This window comes from Alosa alosa, chromosome 11 (assembly GCF_017589495.1).
Source record: "Alosa alosa isolate M-15738 ecotype Scorff River chromosome 11, AALO_Geno_1.1, whole genome shotgun sequence".
Lineage (NCBI taxonomy): Eukaryota > Metazoa > Chordata > Actinopteri > Clupeiformes > Clupeidae > Alosa > Alosa alosa.
In genome coordinates, this window is record NC_063199.1 from 34872902 (window position 1) to 34888344 (window position 15443).

At 41.8% G+C, this 15443-nt stretch overlaps 1 protein-coding gene and 1 long non-coding RNA gene across 3 annotated transcripts in view; one reads left to right on the forward strand and one right to left on the reverse strand.

Annotated features, from left to right (window-relative positions):
* LOC125302958 overlaps positions 1–3906 on the reverse strand; it is a 4136-nt gene extending 230 nt beyond the window's left edge. The window contains exons 1-2 of the long non-coding RNA XR_007194990.1: positions 3765–3906; positions 1662–1725 (exon numbers count right to left, since the gene is read on the reverse strand). This is a non-coding gene — a long non-coding RNA (uncharacterized LOC125302958). The remainder of the gene's footprint in view (positions 1–1661; positions 1726–3764) is intronic.
* The window catches only part of parvb (parvin, beta), a 15336-nt gene extending 156 nt beyond the window's left edge, over positions 1–15180 (forward strand). The window contains exons 1-13 of one of the 2 annotated variants that reach the window (XM_048256365.1): positions 4001–4099; positions 5875–5964; positions 7709–7779; positions 7907–8009; positions 8740–8880; positions 9759–9874; positions 10107–10165; positions 10860–10879; positions 11012–11073; positions 11247–11315; positions 12076–12177; positions 13499–13571; positions 13922–15180. In XM_048256365.1, the coding sequence (XP_048112322.1) occupies positions 4060–4099; positions 5875–5964; positions 7709–7779; positions 7907–8009; positions 8740–8880; positions 9759–9874; positions 10107–10165; positions 10860–10879; positions 11012–11073; positions 11247–11315; positions 12076–12177; positions 13499–13571; positions 13922–13998 (1023 nt within the window). In that variant the 5' untranslated portion in view covers positions 4001–4059 and the 3' untranslated portion in view covers positions 13999–15180. Of the gene's footprint in view, positions 1–4000; positions 4100–5874; positions 5965–7708; positions 7780–7906; positions 8010–8739; positions 8881–9758; positions 9875–10106; positions 10166–10859; positions 10880–11011; positions 11074–11246; positions 11316–12075; positions 12178–13498; positions 13572–13921 lie in introns of those variants that run through there. The other variant, XM_048256364.1, reaches the window with a different exon arrangement.
* The last annotated feature ends 263 nt before the right edge of the window (positions 15181–15443 follow it).

Below are 15443 nucleotides of genomic sequence, written 5' to 3' on the forward strand. Positions count from 1 at the left end.
TTCTTTCAGCGGTCACGCAAGCCATGTGACATTTGCCATATATAAGTTTTGCAGGCTCCTGTCAGAAACAATACCCAATTACGTAGCCTACCACAGGAGTCTAATTCAGATTATAGATTAAAATACTAATTAATTTGGTTTGATGAAAATGTTGCTACAAACTAACGAGACAATATGGGCACAAGCTGTAACATCTGTGTCTAGTCAGCTGGTATTTTTTTGTGAAAGCAAGACGACTGTCAGATTATTATTATTATTTTTTTATTATTATTATTTTAAACTTGACCTAAGGATATACATGGTGACTACTTTACGATTTAAAAGCAGTCACGATTTCGTCTGCCAGTTGTAAGTGAAAGCAAAAACTGCGGATTAAAGAAAGCAGACATAGCATCCACATGCTATAATAAACAGAAATAGCCTATGTGTTACCCATGCCAGGAATGCAATGTTATGTAGATCATGTGTAGGCCTGCTGCTCTTGGTTGAGTTTAATTTTAAAACTTGACAAAAGTTGTAGTGCACTAACCCACTCTGAAGCTGGATCCTTTATCAAGCTAGCATACTTAATTCATTCCAGTCATTTATTTACGCAGCTATTTTAAAACCTCAGACATCCCCCTCCCCTCAATGACTACGTGAACAGCTGCAAGTGTGTGTGTGTTCCTTCACTCGTTTGTTTGTAATACTCCATATAAGGGGTTCTGGAGGAGGGGTCAGGAGGTTAAATGGAAGTGCTAATTGTTGAGGAATCCCAGTAAATTCTTATTGTCAGCTCTTAAGACGTCTTTATGTGTTCTAAGGAGCCTTCCTCCTCTGTCTGAAGGTCAACCAGCTTTTGCTTGAAAGGTGCCAGTCAGTAGCCTATAAGAATTAGGCCTACTCTTGCAGTTACACCTAAATATTATTTAAAGAATTATATAAAATTATAAGGTATAAATAAGATAAATAATGATGTCCCTATTCAGTCTAAAAAATTGAGCGACAAAAATAATCAAATGCAACTTAATTACAGTATTTTTGTTTACTAAACCAATGATGAGGTATCCTGACTACTGAGATGCAGCTAAAGCAGAAATTAATTTTGCACATTTGACTGACTGATAATCTAAGGGAAGTAGAGAGTAGCGGGTTGCACATTGTCAAAAAGCGATAAGCGCTCTATTCAAATGCAAGTCATTGCTTTTGGTCAAGCACTTCAAGAAGCATCCTGATAGGAGCTTCCAGTGAGCCTAGTGTCTCTGAGTTTTTTCCACCGCTTTCTATACACAGACTCTCAAAAGTAAGTTGTTTAAATGTATTTGTTCAAAAGTGTAGTGCTAAAATCGCTATACAATCTGTTTAAGTTATTATATTAATGGGTTATATAGTAATGGAGATATTGTTGTTATTTCAAATTATCGCTCAACTCTGAAATTGTGCCATATAACATGCTATTATACATTTATGACATGATGCACATGATGTATTACAAATTCATGGCAGTATTTTTTATTATTATTATTATTATTATTATTATTATTATTATTATTTTTGTACAATGAATGTTTGCATATTTTTGTTTTGGTCTGCTACAGTATATAGAAAATGGTGCATTTGAGTTCTTGGTGGTGATGTGATCTGTATCATCTGTGATGTCAGCACTAACCAGAAACACCCACCTCACTGCCCAGAGAAATCTCTCACTTCTCTGTGTCTTGATGGTTTACTGTTGTGAATGCTCACCTGTTGCCAAGGGTGACAAGGGAAGTAAAGCGTCATTCAGTGTGTTGCCTGGGAGGACCAAGGGAAGTCACAGGTCTGGCATACTGTATAGTTTTGTGATCTAGTGTTTGCATTGACATTGCATGGCCTTGTTAGCCTTTTGAAAACCAGACTCATTCACTTTGTGAATAGTGTCTGGAGACTCACGATTGGGAAACGTTTCCAACACCAACATGTTGATGGACGTAGGCCTAGACTTTGTGCTAACTTAGGCTGGACCTATAATTCCAATCCATTAATCAGTTATTCCTAACGTTACTTCCGACTTTGCCTAAACCTTACCTACCTTTGCTGTCAATGTTCACACAATTTCTGATGTTTGCACATGCTCCTACCACTGCCACTTCTGATGTTTGCAGGCGTTGCTACTTTCTGATGTTTGCAGGCGTTGCTACTGCTGTGTAGCCTACCACTGCCACTCTCTGATGTTTGCAGGCGTTGCTACTGCTGTTTACCACTGCCACTCTCTGATGTTTGCAGGCGTTGCTACTGCTGTGTAGCCTACCACTGCCACTCTCTGATGTTTGCACCTGCTGTTTACCACTGCCACTTTCTGATGTTTGCGAAGCGTTGCATCCCCTCTGCCACTTTCGATGAACCTGGTATAAGATCCCCTTTCTGACTGGTGTCCTTTTCTGTGTCTGATGGAAACGTAAACGTAACGTAATTATGGTGTTCCAAACTATCTCCCTGAACGGAGATATAGGTGGGCGTGGCCAGGCTATGGCTTTAAGGCAATAAACATTAGACGAGATGTTCTCATGTCCTTGGAACTCTTGTCCATATGAGAAGTTTTGCTTTATTCATTGCCATTGTGCATTCATATTGAACTTGTGAGTCTAACTTGCAATATCATTTTTTCCAAAACATATATTTTTTGGCCTTTTTATGCCTTTAATGATAGTGACAGTGGAGAGTGACAGGAAGTGAATTGGAGAGAGAGCAGGGTTGGGATCCAGAAAGGACCACGGGGCGGGAATCGAACCCGGGTCGCCGGCATACGGTGCAGGTGCCCCAGCCAGTTGCGCCACAGCTGGGGCCCCAAAACATATTTTGTATAATAAAAACTGTCTCTACTTCAATAGAATACTCATAGTAATTATAGACCTAACTACTTTCTTCAGGCTATGATTAAAAAAAATAAAACATTAATAGTTTACAGGAAACACATGTAATGTTTTTCTGTGTCATGGGTTTAGATGTTTATCCCAGACTTGTGTGTCTGTTGGTCAGTTCCAGCACATGTCCAGCACCCTGTCTGAAATAGCCCATGCTCACGCACCTCTCCAGCACTGAGAGTGTATTTATATCTGTGCCACAGTCAAACATGCCCCCAAGGAAAAGGGAAACAGTGTAGTAACGTTGTAAAATCTCTCTCTCTCTCTTTCTCTCTTTCTCTCTTTCTCTCTCTCTCTCTCTCTCTCTCTCTCTCTCTCTCTCTGTGTGTGCATGCTTGTGTGTGTGTGTGTGCGTGCACCAGTTTGTTGGTGGCACGTTCTGTGTGCCTTGAGAGCTGCTGCAGTCAATAAGTCACTCTGTTCTGCTAATGGACTCGAACATGAGAATGGTTTTCCATTATGACGGCAGAGCATGGTGGAACTGAGGCAAGGCATTGAACAGGATTGATTAGTGATTGCGGCAAATCTGATTTGAAATTGTACAATGTGTACCCAGGATCTGTGTCAGACGATTAAATTAAAAACAGTGAAATAGTCATCATCTCAATCAAAACACCCACTTTTTCATTTGCCATCTTATCATCTATAAATTGTCATTTCACCTGTACAATCAGCATTTCCTCATTTTCTGACCCACAGTGGTGGAGAGCCGCATTGTGTTCCCGTTCTCATTCTCACATAATTGTTCCTGTTTGTTTCAGTTCACGTGCAATCAGTTGCTAAACATTTACCAGCAAAGGTCATTATGTCTGTCATAAGAGTCCCAGCCTCACCAAAGCCCACCACAAGAGTTCTATCTGGATTGACATCAAGGTACAATACCTGCAGGTACAGCAGTCTCTCCACTCTGGTGCTGGGGCTGGTATGGCATCCACAAGGCTGCAGGTATCCTCGGTCATCTTCCCCGTCCAGTAGCCTAGTGCACATCCCCGCACTGCCCCTCCATCCCCACTGTAACAGGAGCACGGTGGGTGGGGGTTGTGAAAGGGACCGAAATAACACGTGCCTTGCCCCTTACTGCCCCTCCACCCACCCCCCTGCCCCTCCACCCCAGCCATACTTACACAGCTACACCCCCACTCCGTCTCTTCACCAACGCAGACACAGCTTTGGGGACATGGCGGGCTTTCTATGTGGGACAAAGCGAAAGAAACAAGGTAGAGTGCCAGTTTAGGAGTGTGTGTGTGTGTGTGTGTCTGCTCCTTGGTGCAGGCTAAAGCCCAGAGGGTTTCCTGAGGTATTACTATAGCATGTTATGGATCGGTGTGGTCACTGCATAGAGTGCTCAGTGTAAATAGACATTGGTGTGCTCGCTCAATGTAAATAGAATCGGACATGAGTGTACTTGCCCTGCAGACTACAGTATCGTGATATTTAACAATCTAATGTTGGGTAGATCATTAGTGCTATTTAACAATCTAATGTTGGGTAGATCATTAGTGCTATTTAACAATCTAATGTTGGGTAGATCATTAGTGATATTTAACAATCTAATGTTGGGTAGACCATTAGTGATTCATGTGGTTTCTTTTCACTGATCTTTTTTGATGGTGTGATATGTATGATCTAAAATTCTTTAAAGTTCTTTGACGCAGATTTGAGCGTTATGGCTATTCCCATGGCATTATAAGGCCAAAGTGCTATATTGAGATGTGTAGGTCATTTGATGACTATCACTGATGTGTGCAAGCACCTGGAACAGCAGGAAGGAAAGGGTCATTTGTTCTTTAACAAAATGATGTTTCTTTTCAAAGTAGCATTGTGGACATTTAAAGACTCGACTGGAGAGATTGTTTATACGTGTTATGTCCAGTGACTTAACCAGCATCACTGCATCTTTGCACACGGCTCTGAGTCTTTGAGTGAAGTCCAAGAGCTCAGATAGAGTCATTTGGGGGAAATCCATCCAGTGGGATTGTGCTTGAAGTGACTTGGCTGCAGGAAGTGGCTCTGATGTCACTCTGTGATGGCTATCTGGGTGGGATGCTGTTGCACATTCTCTCTCATGGAATCCATGGAGGTTAGCTCCACTCCTGCTGCCCTCCCCTCTCCACTCCACTCCTCTTCTCTCCTCTCCTCTCCTCTCCTCTCCACTCCTCTCTTCCCCTCTCTCCTCCCCTCTCCACTCCTCCCCTCTCTGGGGTCATTGGCAGAGAGGTAATTCAGAAAGCACAGGAGCTAAATGGATTAGCTCTCAGCTCTGACATTCTGGTTGGACCAACATGCTGCTGCCACTTGAGCAAAATGCAGATGGATGCAGGGATAGATCCAGTTGCCACAGAGCTAGAGGAGCACCAGGGCCTGGGTGAACAACAGCAGTGTTAGTCTCCATCATCGCCAGGGACAATGGCTGTGTTAGTGTCCATCATCGCCAGGGACAACGGCTGTGTTAGTCTCCATCATCACCAGGGACAACGGTTGTGTTGGTCTCCATCATCACCAGGGACAACGGCTGTGTTAGTGTCCATCATCGCCAGGGACAACGGCTGTTTGTTATACGAGATGAAAAATTCCCTTTTTCTGTGTGTCACAGAGAAAATATATAAACTATACTATACTATACAATAAAATATATCAACATATATATATATATATATATATAAGCTATACTAAACTAGAAAATATATCAAAATATTTAATGGAAAACCATAATGTCAAAGTGTTTTATATAATCTAAGCACATTCAGTGTTACTATGTACACAGGAGGCCTATGCTTGTTTGTAAACATTGCATTGTTTGCAATGGAAAATAAATAGTACTGTACAACTGTTTGGTCCTGATGTAATTTGAAATCTTTTACAATATTACGCTCAAATTTCACGATTCTTGTGACTGTACAGTTTACAACCTTCAACTGCATCTTATTTGTTCAGTGGTGTTGTTCTGTTTTTGAAAGCCTTGACCCATTGCTGTGTGTGTGTGTGTGGACAGTGAGTGACCTTCAGGAGGAGGGGAAGAATGCCATCATCACGTCCATGCAGCCCTCCTGTGCGGAGCTGCTCCCAGAGGACACGTTGCTAGGTAACGCTCCCCTCTCTGTAAATCAACACGTTGCTAGGTAACGCTCCCCTCTCTGTAAATCAATCAGCCAGAAGCTACTTCTCCCGCCAGTAAAACCCAAAGCTGGACCAGCCCAGTGGCCAGTGACCAGCCGAATGGCCAGTGATGAAGGCTTAGGAATTAGATGCAAATGTTGCAAATGCAAATTATCTTAACTGTTTTGCTCTACTTTTATGTCGCCCTACAAAATTGTAACCACTACTGCATCAATGAGAAATCCAACAGAAAAACAGCCCAAGGGAAATGATTTCACAGGAGTCATTCTTCTTACTCATTCAACATCTGGTGAACACTTTCACGTTAAAGAATCGGATGAGTGACAGTGAGTAAGAGGGAGGAGCTAGCTAGGCTTGAGAATGTGGGGGGGGGGTTGTGGGGTGGGACTCGGTTTAGGCTGCTAGGCTACAGCTCCTTTCCTCACTCCCTCTGTCATCTCTGAGTCACATGTTGATGAGTGAATTCTCAGAACAGGGTGGGAGTTTATGGCGGCTTATGACTCAAGTGAAGGCAGAAGAAATGTGATGAATGCAGCTGCCTATGTCCCAGCCCCCTACAGCCCTAATGCAAAATGTTACAGAAAATGCACAAGTTATCAGGTTCCATAGCCTAGGTAAAGGTGCCGAGGCTACTCGAATGGCGCAAAAGAAAGCGCACTTTATGCTGTTCATTAGCTTAAGATTTAGAATGCAAAATACTCAAGTTAAATGTGAAAGTTGACAGGGGCCAGTTAAATATTTGATTCAGGCTATTTTTGCAGCCCTGCATGCTCCAATAGTGCAAAAGAAAGCACTCAGGCTGTTTCATTAGCCCATAGAGAGCCCGCTAGGCTGTTTCATTAGCCCATAGAGCCCGCTAGGTTGTTTCATTAGCCCATAGAGCCCGCTAGGTCTGTTTCATTAGCCCATAGAGCCCGCTAGGCTGTTTCATTAGCCCATAGAGAGCCCGCTAGGCTGTTTCATTAGCCCATAGAGCCTATTGTGATGTTGAGAGGTGCGAGATAAAAATAAAGCACTTTAACTGGAATGATTTCAGCTCGTGTGATATATCGCAGGCACGGCTCGGGTTACGGGCCAAATATTAACAGGTCTGGGCTGGTGCGGATTTAATGTTGATATTATCACGGTGACGGGTCGGATCTGGTGCTGAACTGTGCCGGTTCAGGTCTCCTAAAATAGACCCGTCCCGTGCAGGACTCTGGACTCTCACACACATGCAATACACAATAAGGGTAATCACACACACACACACACACACACACACACACACACACACACACACACACACACACACACACACACACACACACACACACACACACACATCAACAAGAGGATAAAGACATGAGCTACAACCAAAGAGACACACATCAACAAGAGGATAAAGACATGAGGCACTACACGCTAACAAATAAACAACATGGAAAACGCAAATACAACTTCAACAACCGACAATTACACTTTATCTCCCTCACACTAACATTTGCACAGAATCATTGGTAGTATTCACATTCATGAGAACCACAGACACTACAGTATCATAACATTTTAGATTTAGATTCAACTTTATTGTCGTTGTGCAGAGTACAAGTACAAAGACAATGAAATGCAGTTAACATGACAGCAGCATAACATCTTATCAAGATGAGTGTAATTCCAGCAGATTTATTTCACTCTGACGTGTTCTTATCTATTTTGGCCACGTGTAGAGGAGAATGCTGAGAGGAGTATACTGGATCCCACCTCAAGAGAAAATCCCAAATTTAAAGACCTTCAAAAAGTAAGTTGCACCCAGATCTCATGTCAAACTGAAACTAACCACAATGATTGTCTGGCTCATTCAGTCTGTTGATGTGGTCATTCAGTCTGTTGATGTGGCTCATTCAGTGTGTTGACTGTGCCCACAGGTTCTTATCGACTGGGTCAACAGTGAGCTGGTGGAGGACCGGATCATCGTGAAGGACCTGGAGGAGGACCTCTATGATGGACAGGTGCTCCAGAAGTTATTTGGTAAGTTCCCACATGAACATGCTCCAGTTTTATCACTGTGGTAAGCTTTGCTTGGCATAACAGGAGGCTTGCTATGGGCCTGTGAATATAACTGCAATGTGTGTGTGTGTGTGTGTGTGTGTGTGTGTGTGTGTGTGTGTGTGTGTGTCTGAAGAGAACTGAGAACTAAAGCCTACGTAGTGCTGCATCGTGTGTGTGTGTGTGTGTGTGTGTGTGTGTGTGTGTGTGTGTCATTGTGAAGAGATGTGAGAACTATAGCCCACGTAGTGCTGTATCTGTGTGTGTGTGTGTCATTGTGAAGAGATGTGAGAACTATAGCCCACGTAGTGCTGTATCTGTGTGTGTGTGTGTGTGTGTGTGTGTCATTGTGAAGAGATGTGAGAACTATAGCCCACTAGTGCTGCATCTGTGGGTGTGTGTGTGTGTGTGTCATTGTGAAGAACTGTAGAACTATAGCCGTGTAGTGCTGCATCTGTGTGTGTGTGTGTGTGTGTGTGTGTCATTGTGAAGAGATGTGAGAACTATAGCCCACGTAGTGCTGTATCTGTGGGTGTGTGTGTGTGTGTGTGTGTGTGTGTCATTGTGAAGAGATGTGAGAACTATAGCCCACGTAGTGCTGTATCTGTGGGTGTGTGTGTGTGTGTGTCATTGTGAAGAGATGTGAGAACTATAGCCCACGTAGTGCTGCATCTATGGCGGAGTGACACCGTAACTGTGAGCTCTTCCACAGAGAAGCTGTCTCAGAGGAAGTTGAACGTGGCAGAGGTGACGCAGTCAGAGATCGGCCAAAAACAGAAGCTGCAGACGGTGCTGGAGGCAGTCAATGATGTGCTCAGACCTGAGGGCTGGTCCGTCGAGTGGGGAGTGGACTGTGAGTACAAGACTATTTGAATACATGCACACAAATCCCTCACAGACACATGGATAAACACATACATCAGGAAGCTAAAGAGGAAAGGCCATCGGTTCTGTTGCTAGAGCATCCACTTAACCTTACAGAAATGGACTTCCGTACTGTTGTAGCTTCTTTAATGCCAACACTCTTTACTAAATGTTACATGTAATAGCATATATATACTAAAGGCATACCACTGTTTAGCGCATGGTGTAAGAAATACAAACAAGACATACTGTTGTTTATTAGACTGAACCCCAACAAGGGGCACTCACCTGTAACACACCTGTACCGTAGTCCATACCAAATGCCTGATGTCTATAACACTGTACCGTAGTCCATACCAAATGCCTGATGTCTATAACACTGTACCGTAGTCCATACCAAATGCCTGATGTCTCTTCACCTGTAACACACCTGTACCATAGTCTATACCAAATGCCTGATGTCTCTTCACCTGTAACACACCTGTACCGTACTGTAAGTCAGGTTCTGCTCAAGGTTTCTTCCTGGAATATGGGAGTTTTTCCTTGCCACAGTTGCCATGTGGCGTGCTTGTGGGGGGTAAGAGGGTTAAGGCTGCCAGTCTTATGACATGTCATTTTCTATATTTTTGATATGTTGCTGAGTAGATCATAAACAGCAAAGAAAAGTGATTGATAATGACTGACTGACTATTATTGTGTTACATGCTTCAAATGTAAAGCACTTTGAGCTGCATTCTGTGTATGAAAGGTGCTATACAAATAAAGCTTATTATTATTATTATTATTATTATTATTACCGTAGTCCATACCAAATGTGTCTTCAGCGTCCACATGTGCTCCATCTTGAATATAAATGTGTCTTCACAGCAATCCATTCCAAGAACCTTGTGGCCATTGTGTACCTGTTGGTGACCCTGGCCATGCACTTCCAGGCTCCTATCAGACTCCCAGAGCATGTGTCCGTCCAGGTGGTGGTGGTCAAGGTGGGGAGCACTGATAGTCCAGTCTGAAATTGATTCGAAATGTTGTATACATGATGATCATTTCACTCAGTTGTAAACTCTTTTGTCTCTCTTTGTCACTCTTTGGTGGTGTCAGGGATAGCCTGCACATGCCATATTTATAATTATTTATCATTATGTTTAATAAGAAAGCAGGTCCTAGTCATGTCCTCCATCATAAAATAATGACTCAAAATCAAAACATTTCCTGCAGAAAAAAGAGGGACTCTTACACACCTCCCATGTGACCAAGGAGCTCACAACAACAACAGAGTAAGATATCACAACAACAACAACAGAGTAAGATCTCCTGCACATTCTATTCACAACAACAGAGTTTGATATCACAACAACAACAGAGTAAGATATCACAACAACAACAACAGAGTAAGATCTCCTGCACATTCTATTCACAACAACAGAGTTTGATATCACAACAACAACAGAGTAAGATATCACAACAACAACAACAGAGTAAGATATCACAACAACAACAGAGTAAGATCTCCTGCACATTCTATTCACAACAACAGAGTTTGATATCACAACAACAACAGAGTAAGATATCACAACAACAACAACAGAGTAAGATATCACAACAACAACAGAGTAAGATCTCCTGCACATTCTATTCATAACAACAGAGTAAGATCTCCTGCACATTGTATTCATAACAACAGAGTTTGATATCTCCTGCACATTCTATTCATAACAACAGAGTTTGATATCTTCTACACATTCTATTCACAACAAGAGTAAGATCTCCTGCACATTCTATTCATAACAACAGAGTAATAAATCTCTTGCACATTTCCAAAGTGTTTCACATTGCCATCTAGTGGCAGTGAATATAAATCCGGAAAGACCCCCAAGTTTAGAGAAGGTTAGGCAGTAAATATGCAGATATTTTTGTACTAATACCTATACTAATATACATGTGGTCTTTTTCATCAACTCTGTTTTGCAGGATGATGATGGGACGATTTGGTAAGTCATCCATTCTAACAGCATTATTATTTGTAGGAATTGTAGTTAATTTTACTCTGATTAAGCAGATACATGATAATAATTTCTTGAAATGTCCCAGCAATACTCCCCCATGTCTATTCATCATTTCAGAGAGGGATGCTTTTGACACATTGCTGGATCATGCCCCTGACAAGCTCAACGTTGTCAAGACGGTAATATATATATTATTTTACAGTTAAATTTGTTTAAATCTACTTTTTATGGAGATTAATGAAACCTCTGAAATAACATCTGCATGTAGAAAGGCCGGTTGTTCTAATCTGTGAGTGTGCAGGATGTCAGAGCTAATAAGCGCATAAACACTTTGTCCTGCTCTTCTCTGCAGTCTCTCATTACCTTTGTGAATAAGCACCTTAACAAGCTGAATCTGGAGGTGACAGAACTGGAGTCACAGGTACATTTGCTACAGCGCACTCGTTGCATGACAAAATGCGGACTACTCGTTGTTCTGAATACAATCAATTTGCTCTGTACAAAATGCCACTGTTCTCTGGCTGTCAATCATTTCCTGTAGCTCTGTGAAATGCGCGATGGAACTGCACAAGTAATTTCTTAAAGCCTCTGAATAGAATATTCCATGCCTTAGCATTTTAATATTATATAGTATTTAATATTCCATGCCTTAGTATTGTAATAATATATAGTATTTAATATTCCATGCCTTAGTATTTCAATATTATATAGTATTTAATATCCCATGCCTTAGTATTGTAATTATGTATAGTATTTATTATTCCATGCCTTAGTATTGTAATAATATATAGTATTTAATATCCCATGCCTAGTATTGTAATAATATATAGTATTTATTATTCCGTATTTATTATTCCATGCCTTAGTATTGTAATAATATATAGTATTTAATATTTCATGCCTTAGTATTTTAATAATATAAAGTATTTAATATTCCATGCCTTAGTATTAAACCCCTTTTCCCTTAAGGGGCTCTGATGTTTTGCCATAAATATTATGTAATTATGCAATTATATAATTATCCTGCTCAAACATTGACTGCTATTAAATGAAACATGATAATGGCCATATAGTACCCACCCACTATGCTTTTCTCAGGCTTAGATCTTCGACTGCTTAGAAAAGTGTTTATTTTAGTGTTTTAGTATATTGGAGCAATTGAATAGCAGCCTTGTTTGCAGTTTGCAGATGGTGTGTATCTGGTGCTGCTGATGGGGCTTCTGGAAGACTACTTTGTTCCGCTGTATAACTTCTACCTCACGCCGGAGAGCTATGAGCAGAAAGTGAGTGTGACACGGGGGCTGCTGCTCTCTGGGATGGGATGGGCCTGCTCTTGTGCTCTCTCTCTGTCTCTCTCTGGGATGGGCCTGCTCTTGTGCTCTCTGTCTGGGATGGGCCTGCTCTTGTGCTCTCTGTCTGGGATGGGCCTGCTCTTGTGCTCTCTCTGGGATGGGCCTGCTCTTGTGCTCTCTCTCTGGGATGGGCCTGCTCTTGACATGACACGGGGGCTGCTGCTCTCTGGGATTGGCCTGCTCTTGTCATGATATCTGTGCAGGAGCCTGTTCTGCATTATTTATTGGGTACAGGCTGTCATCTGAATACGGTATACTTGTTGGTGTGTGGGCAGATATGAAATGTACTCTCCCTCCAAGTATTTTTTAATTATGATATTCTCTAGTCGCATCCTGACTTCAAATGTATGTCCCCTTCACCACAAGTGGCTACTGTATATGTGTATAGCAAGTATAGTATAGCAACTATACCAAGTGGCTACTGTATATGTGTAAGTATAGTATAGCAACTATACCAAGTGGCTACTGTATATGTGTAAGTATAGTATAGCAACTATACCAAGTGGCTACTGTATATGTGTAAGTATAGTATAGCAACTATACCAAGTGGCTACTGTATATGTGTAAGTATAGTATAGCAACTATACCAAGTGGCTACTGTATATGTATAAGTATAGTATAGCAACTATACCAAGTGGCTGAATGAGATGAATGAGATGAAAGAGAATCTTACAACACCGAAAGCTCAATCTACTTATTGTGTGTTTCAGCACAAGCTGATGGGAGCAGATGAGCACTATTCACACTCAAACACACGCATGATGTTACATAATGTTACTGATGAGCACTATTCACACTCAAACACACGTTACATGATGTGACTGATGAGCCCTATTCACACTCAAACACACGTGTAATGTTACATAATGTTACTGATGGAAGCCTCTGGATTAAAACATGATGGCTATGGTTACTAGCAGACACGTATGGGAAGCTAATACCTTATATACTTAACAGTATACTACTTACAACACACTGAGCAATGCACTATCATAAAAACTTCAGTTATAGTAATAATTTAGTACCGGTAATATATTTTAAAATACATTACAAATGATAGCGACTAGTTGTAATAATAATACGTTCTAGTAATTATATAATACGTAACTGCAAGTTTACTTATTTAGATTTATAATCATTGAATCCTGAAGTTTTGAACCCTGAATCAAACCTCTGGTCTGGAACTGCAGGCATGATGCTCTCTGCTCATTCCGAGCCAGTGGGCTGACCACATCCTCTCTGTCTCCCTTAGGTCCACAACGTGGCCTTTGCCTTTGAGCTGATGCAGGACGGAGGTCTGAAGAAACCCAAAGCAAGGCCAGAGGGTATTTCAGCTTTACTCTCTCAGGTGTTATGATTGGTTTGACATGGCAGGTCTGAATGTAATGCCATTGCTGTCCAGCAGGGGGAACCCTAGCACTTCTTATCTCAAACAAGGAGCTTGAAGTGGTACAACTGACTGATGTCAAATATGTCTCTTTGTTAATATGCTCCATATAGCTATATTTCCTGCACAGATGATTTCCTATGTTTTTAATTGGGCTATAATTTGTGGTCTTTAATTCCCAGTTGTGATGGGGTGATAATAGGCCTGTGATTGAACCAAATCGACAATTTCTGCTTGTTTAATATCTCACTCATTTCTTTATTCCTCTCTCATTTTTTTCTGTGCCAGATGTTGTGAACTTGAACCTGAAGTCCACCCTGAGGGTCCTCTACAACCTCTTCACCAACTACAAGAACTCTGAGTGACGGCCCCTCAGCACAGGGAGGTGACAGGAGCCAGATGGGCCTTCAGATGGAGCAGATCCTGGAGCTTTATCCTGGAGCTTTATCTGCGCTGTGGGCTGCTGGACGTACGCCCACAATCAAACACACGTTTACATCACACACACACACACACACACACACACACACACATGCCTGATATTGTGTGTGCTGCTGTCATGTTGACAGTTGGAGCTTCAGTGTTCATTTGGATGGGAAGTCCTATGGAGCACCTCCACATCTCCCCCTAGCGCTGCATGAGTCCCATCAGGCTGAAGGAGCACCTCCACATCTCTCATATGAGTCCCATCAGGCTGAAGGAGCACCTCCATCAGCACCTGAGTGCCTGGCGACATGCACAGATATTTAATATAATGGTGTCACGCAAACGAGCCCCCTGCTTAGGATGCCTTGGAGAATGTATAGTATATACTCTTTAATCCCGTGAGAGAATGTATAGTATTAATACTCTTTAATCCCGTGAGAAAATGTCAAAATCAAAGTCAAAGTCTGCTTTATTGTCAATTTCTTCACATGTCAAGACATACAAAGAGATCGAAATTACGTTTCCCACTATCCCACGGTGGAGACAAGACATATTGTCTATTGTATAGTATATATACTCTTCTGATCCCATGAGAAAATGTATACAGTAGTATATATACTCTTTTGATCCCGTGAGGGATTGCACCGCTTGTCCAGGAATAGGTATAGATCTGACCACGCCTGCCCTTACGAACTGAAGAATTATTGACATTGTCATCACTATGAATGTGTGTTTTTTTTTTCATTTATGATTCATTCATGTTGCCATGCGTGCGCCTAACATGTGCCGTCACGTTACAATGTTGATGTAGAAACCAAATGCTTTGAATTGCCATGTTGCCTTACTCTCAGAATGTGTCTGCTGAACAGAGGGGTGAAATGATTATTGATTGTGCGGAGTGGACAGTGTGGAGTGGACAGACAGAACTTCACCCCTCTGCAACCACAAACACAAAAAGCTCTGCTCTTTCAAACTCTGTGTTAGTTATTTAGAGCTATATCAAGATTAGTCCAGTTTCTATGGAGCGAAGAAGATTTGCAAGAGAGCTGAATGACTACTATATAATGTCTACTTCAACAGTGTTTTTGTCCTGAAATAAATAAACGCAGCAGCCCACCACATAACAATTGTGATTTATTTACACTGAACAATGCAGCCTGTTTGGAGCTAGTCGGAGTCTGCTCGCCAAATGGAATTCCCAATAGCTTAAGTTTAGATTTAAAGATTTAACTTGCAGTTATTTCCAGACTTTGCCTCGCTTTTGTATTAGTGCATGCTTATTTCCCTAGTTACCATGGTTACCCCCATCCCTTCGTACGAGCGGAGGAGGAAATGAGGGGGCGAATGCGCTGCAATGTCTTGCCTGTCTACAGTACAGGCAGAG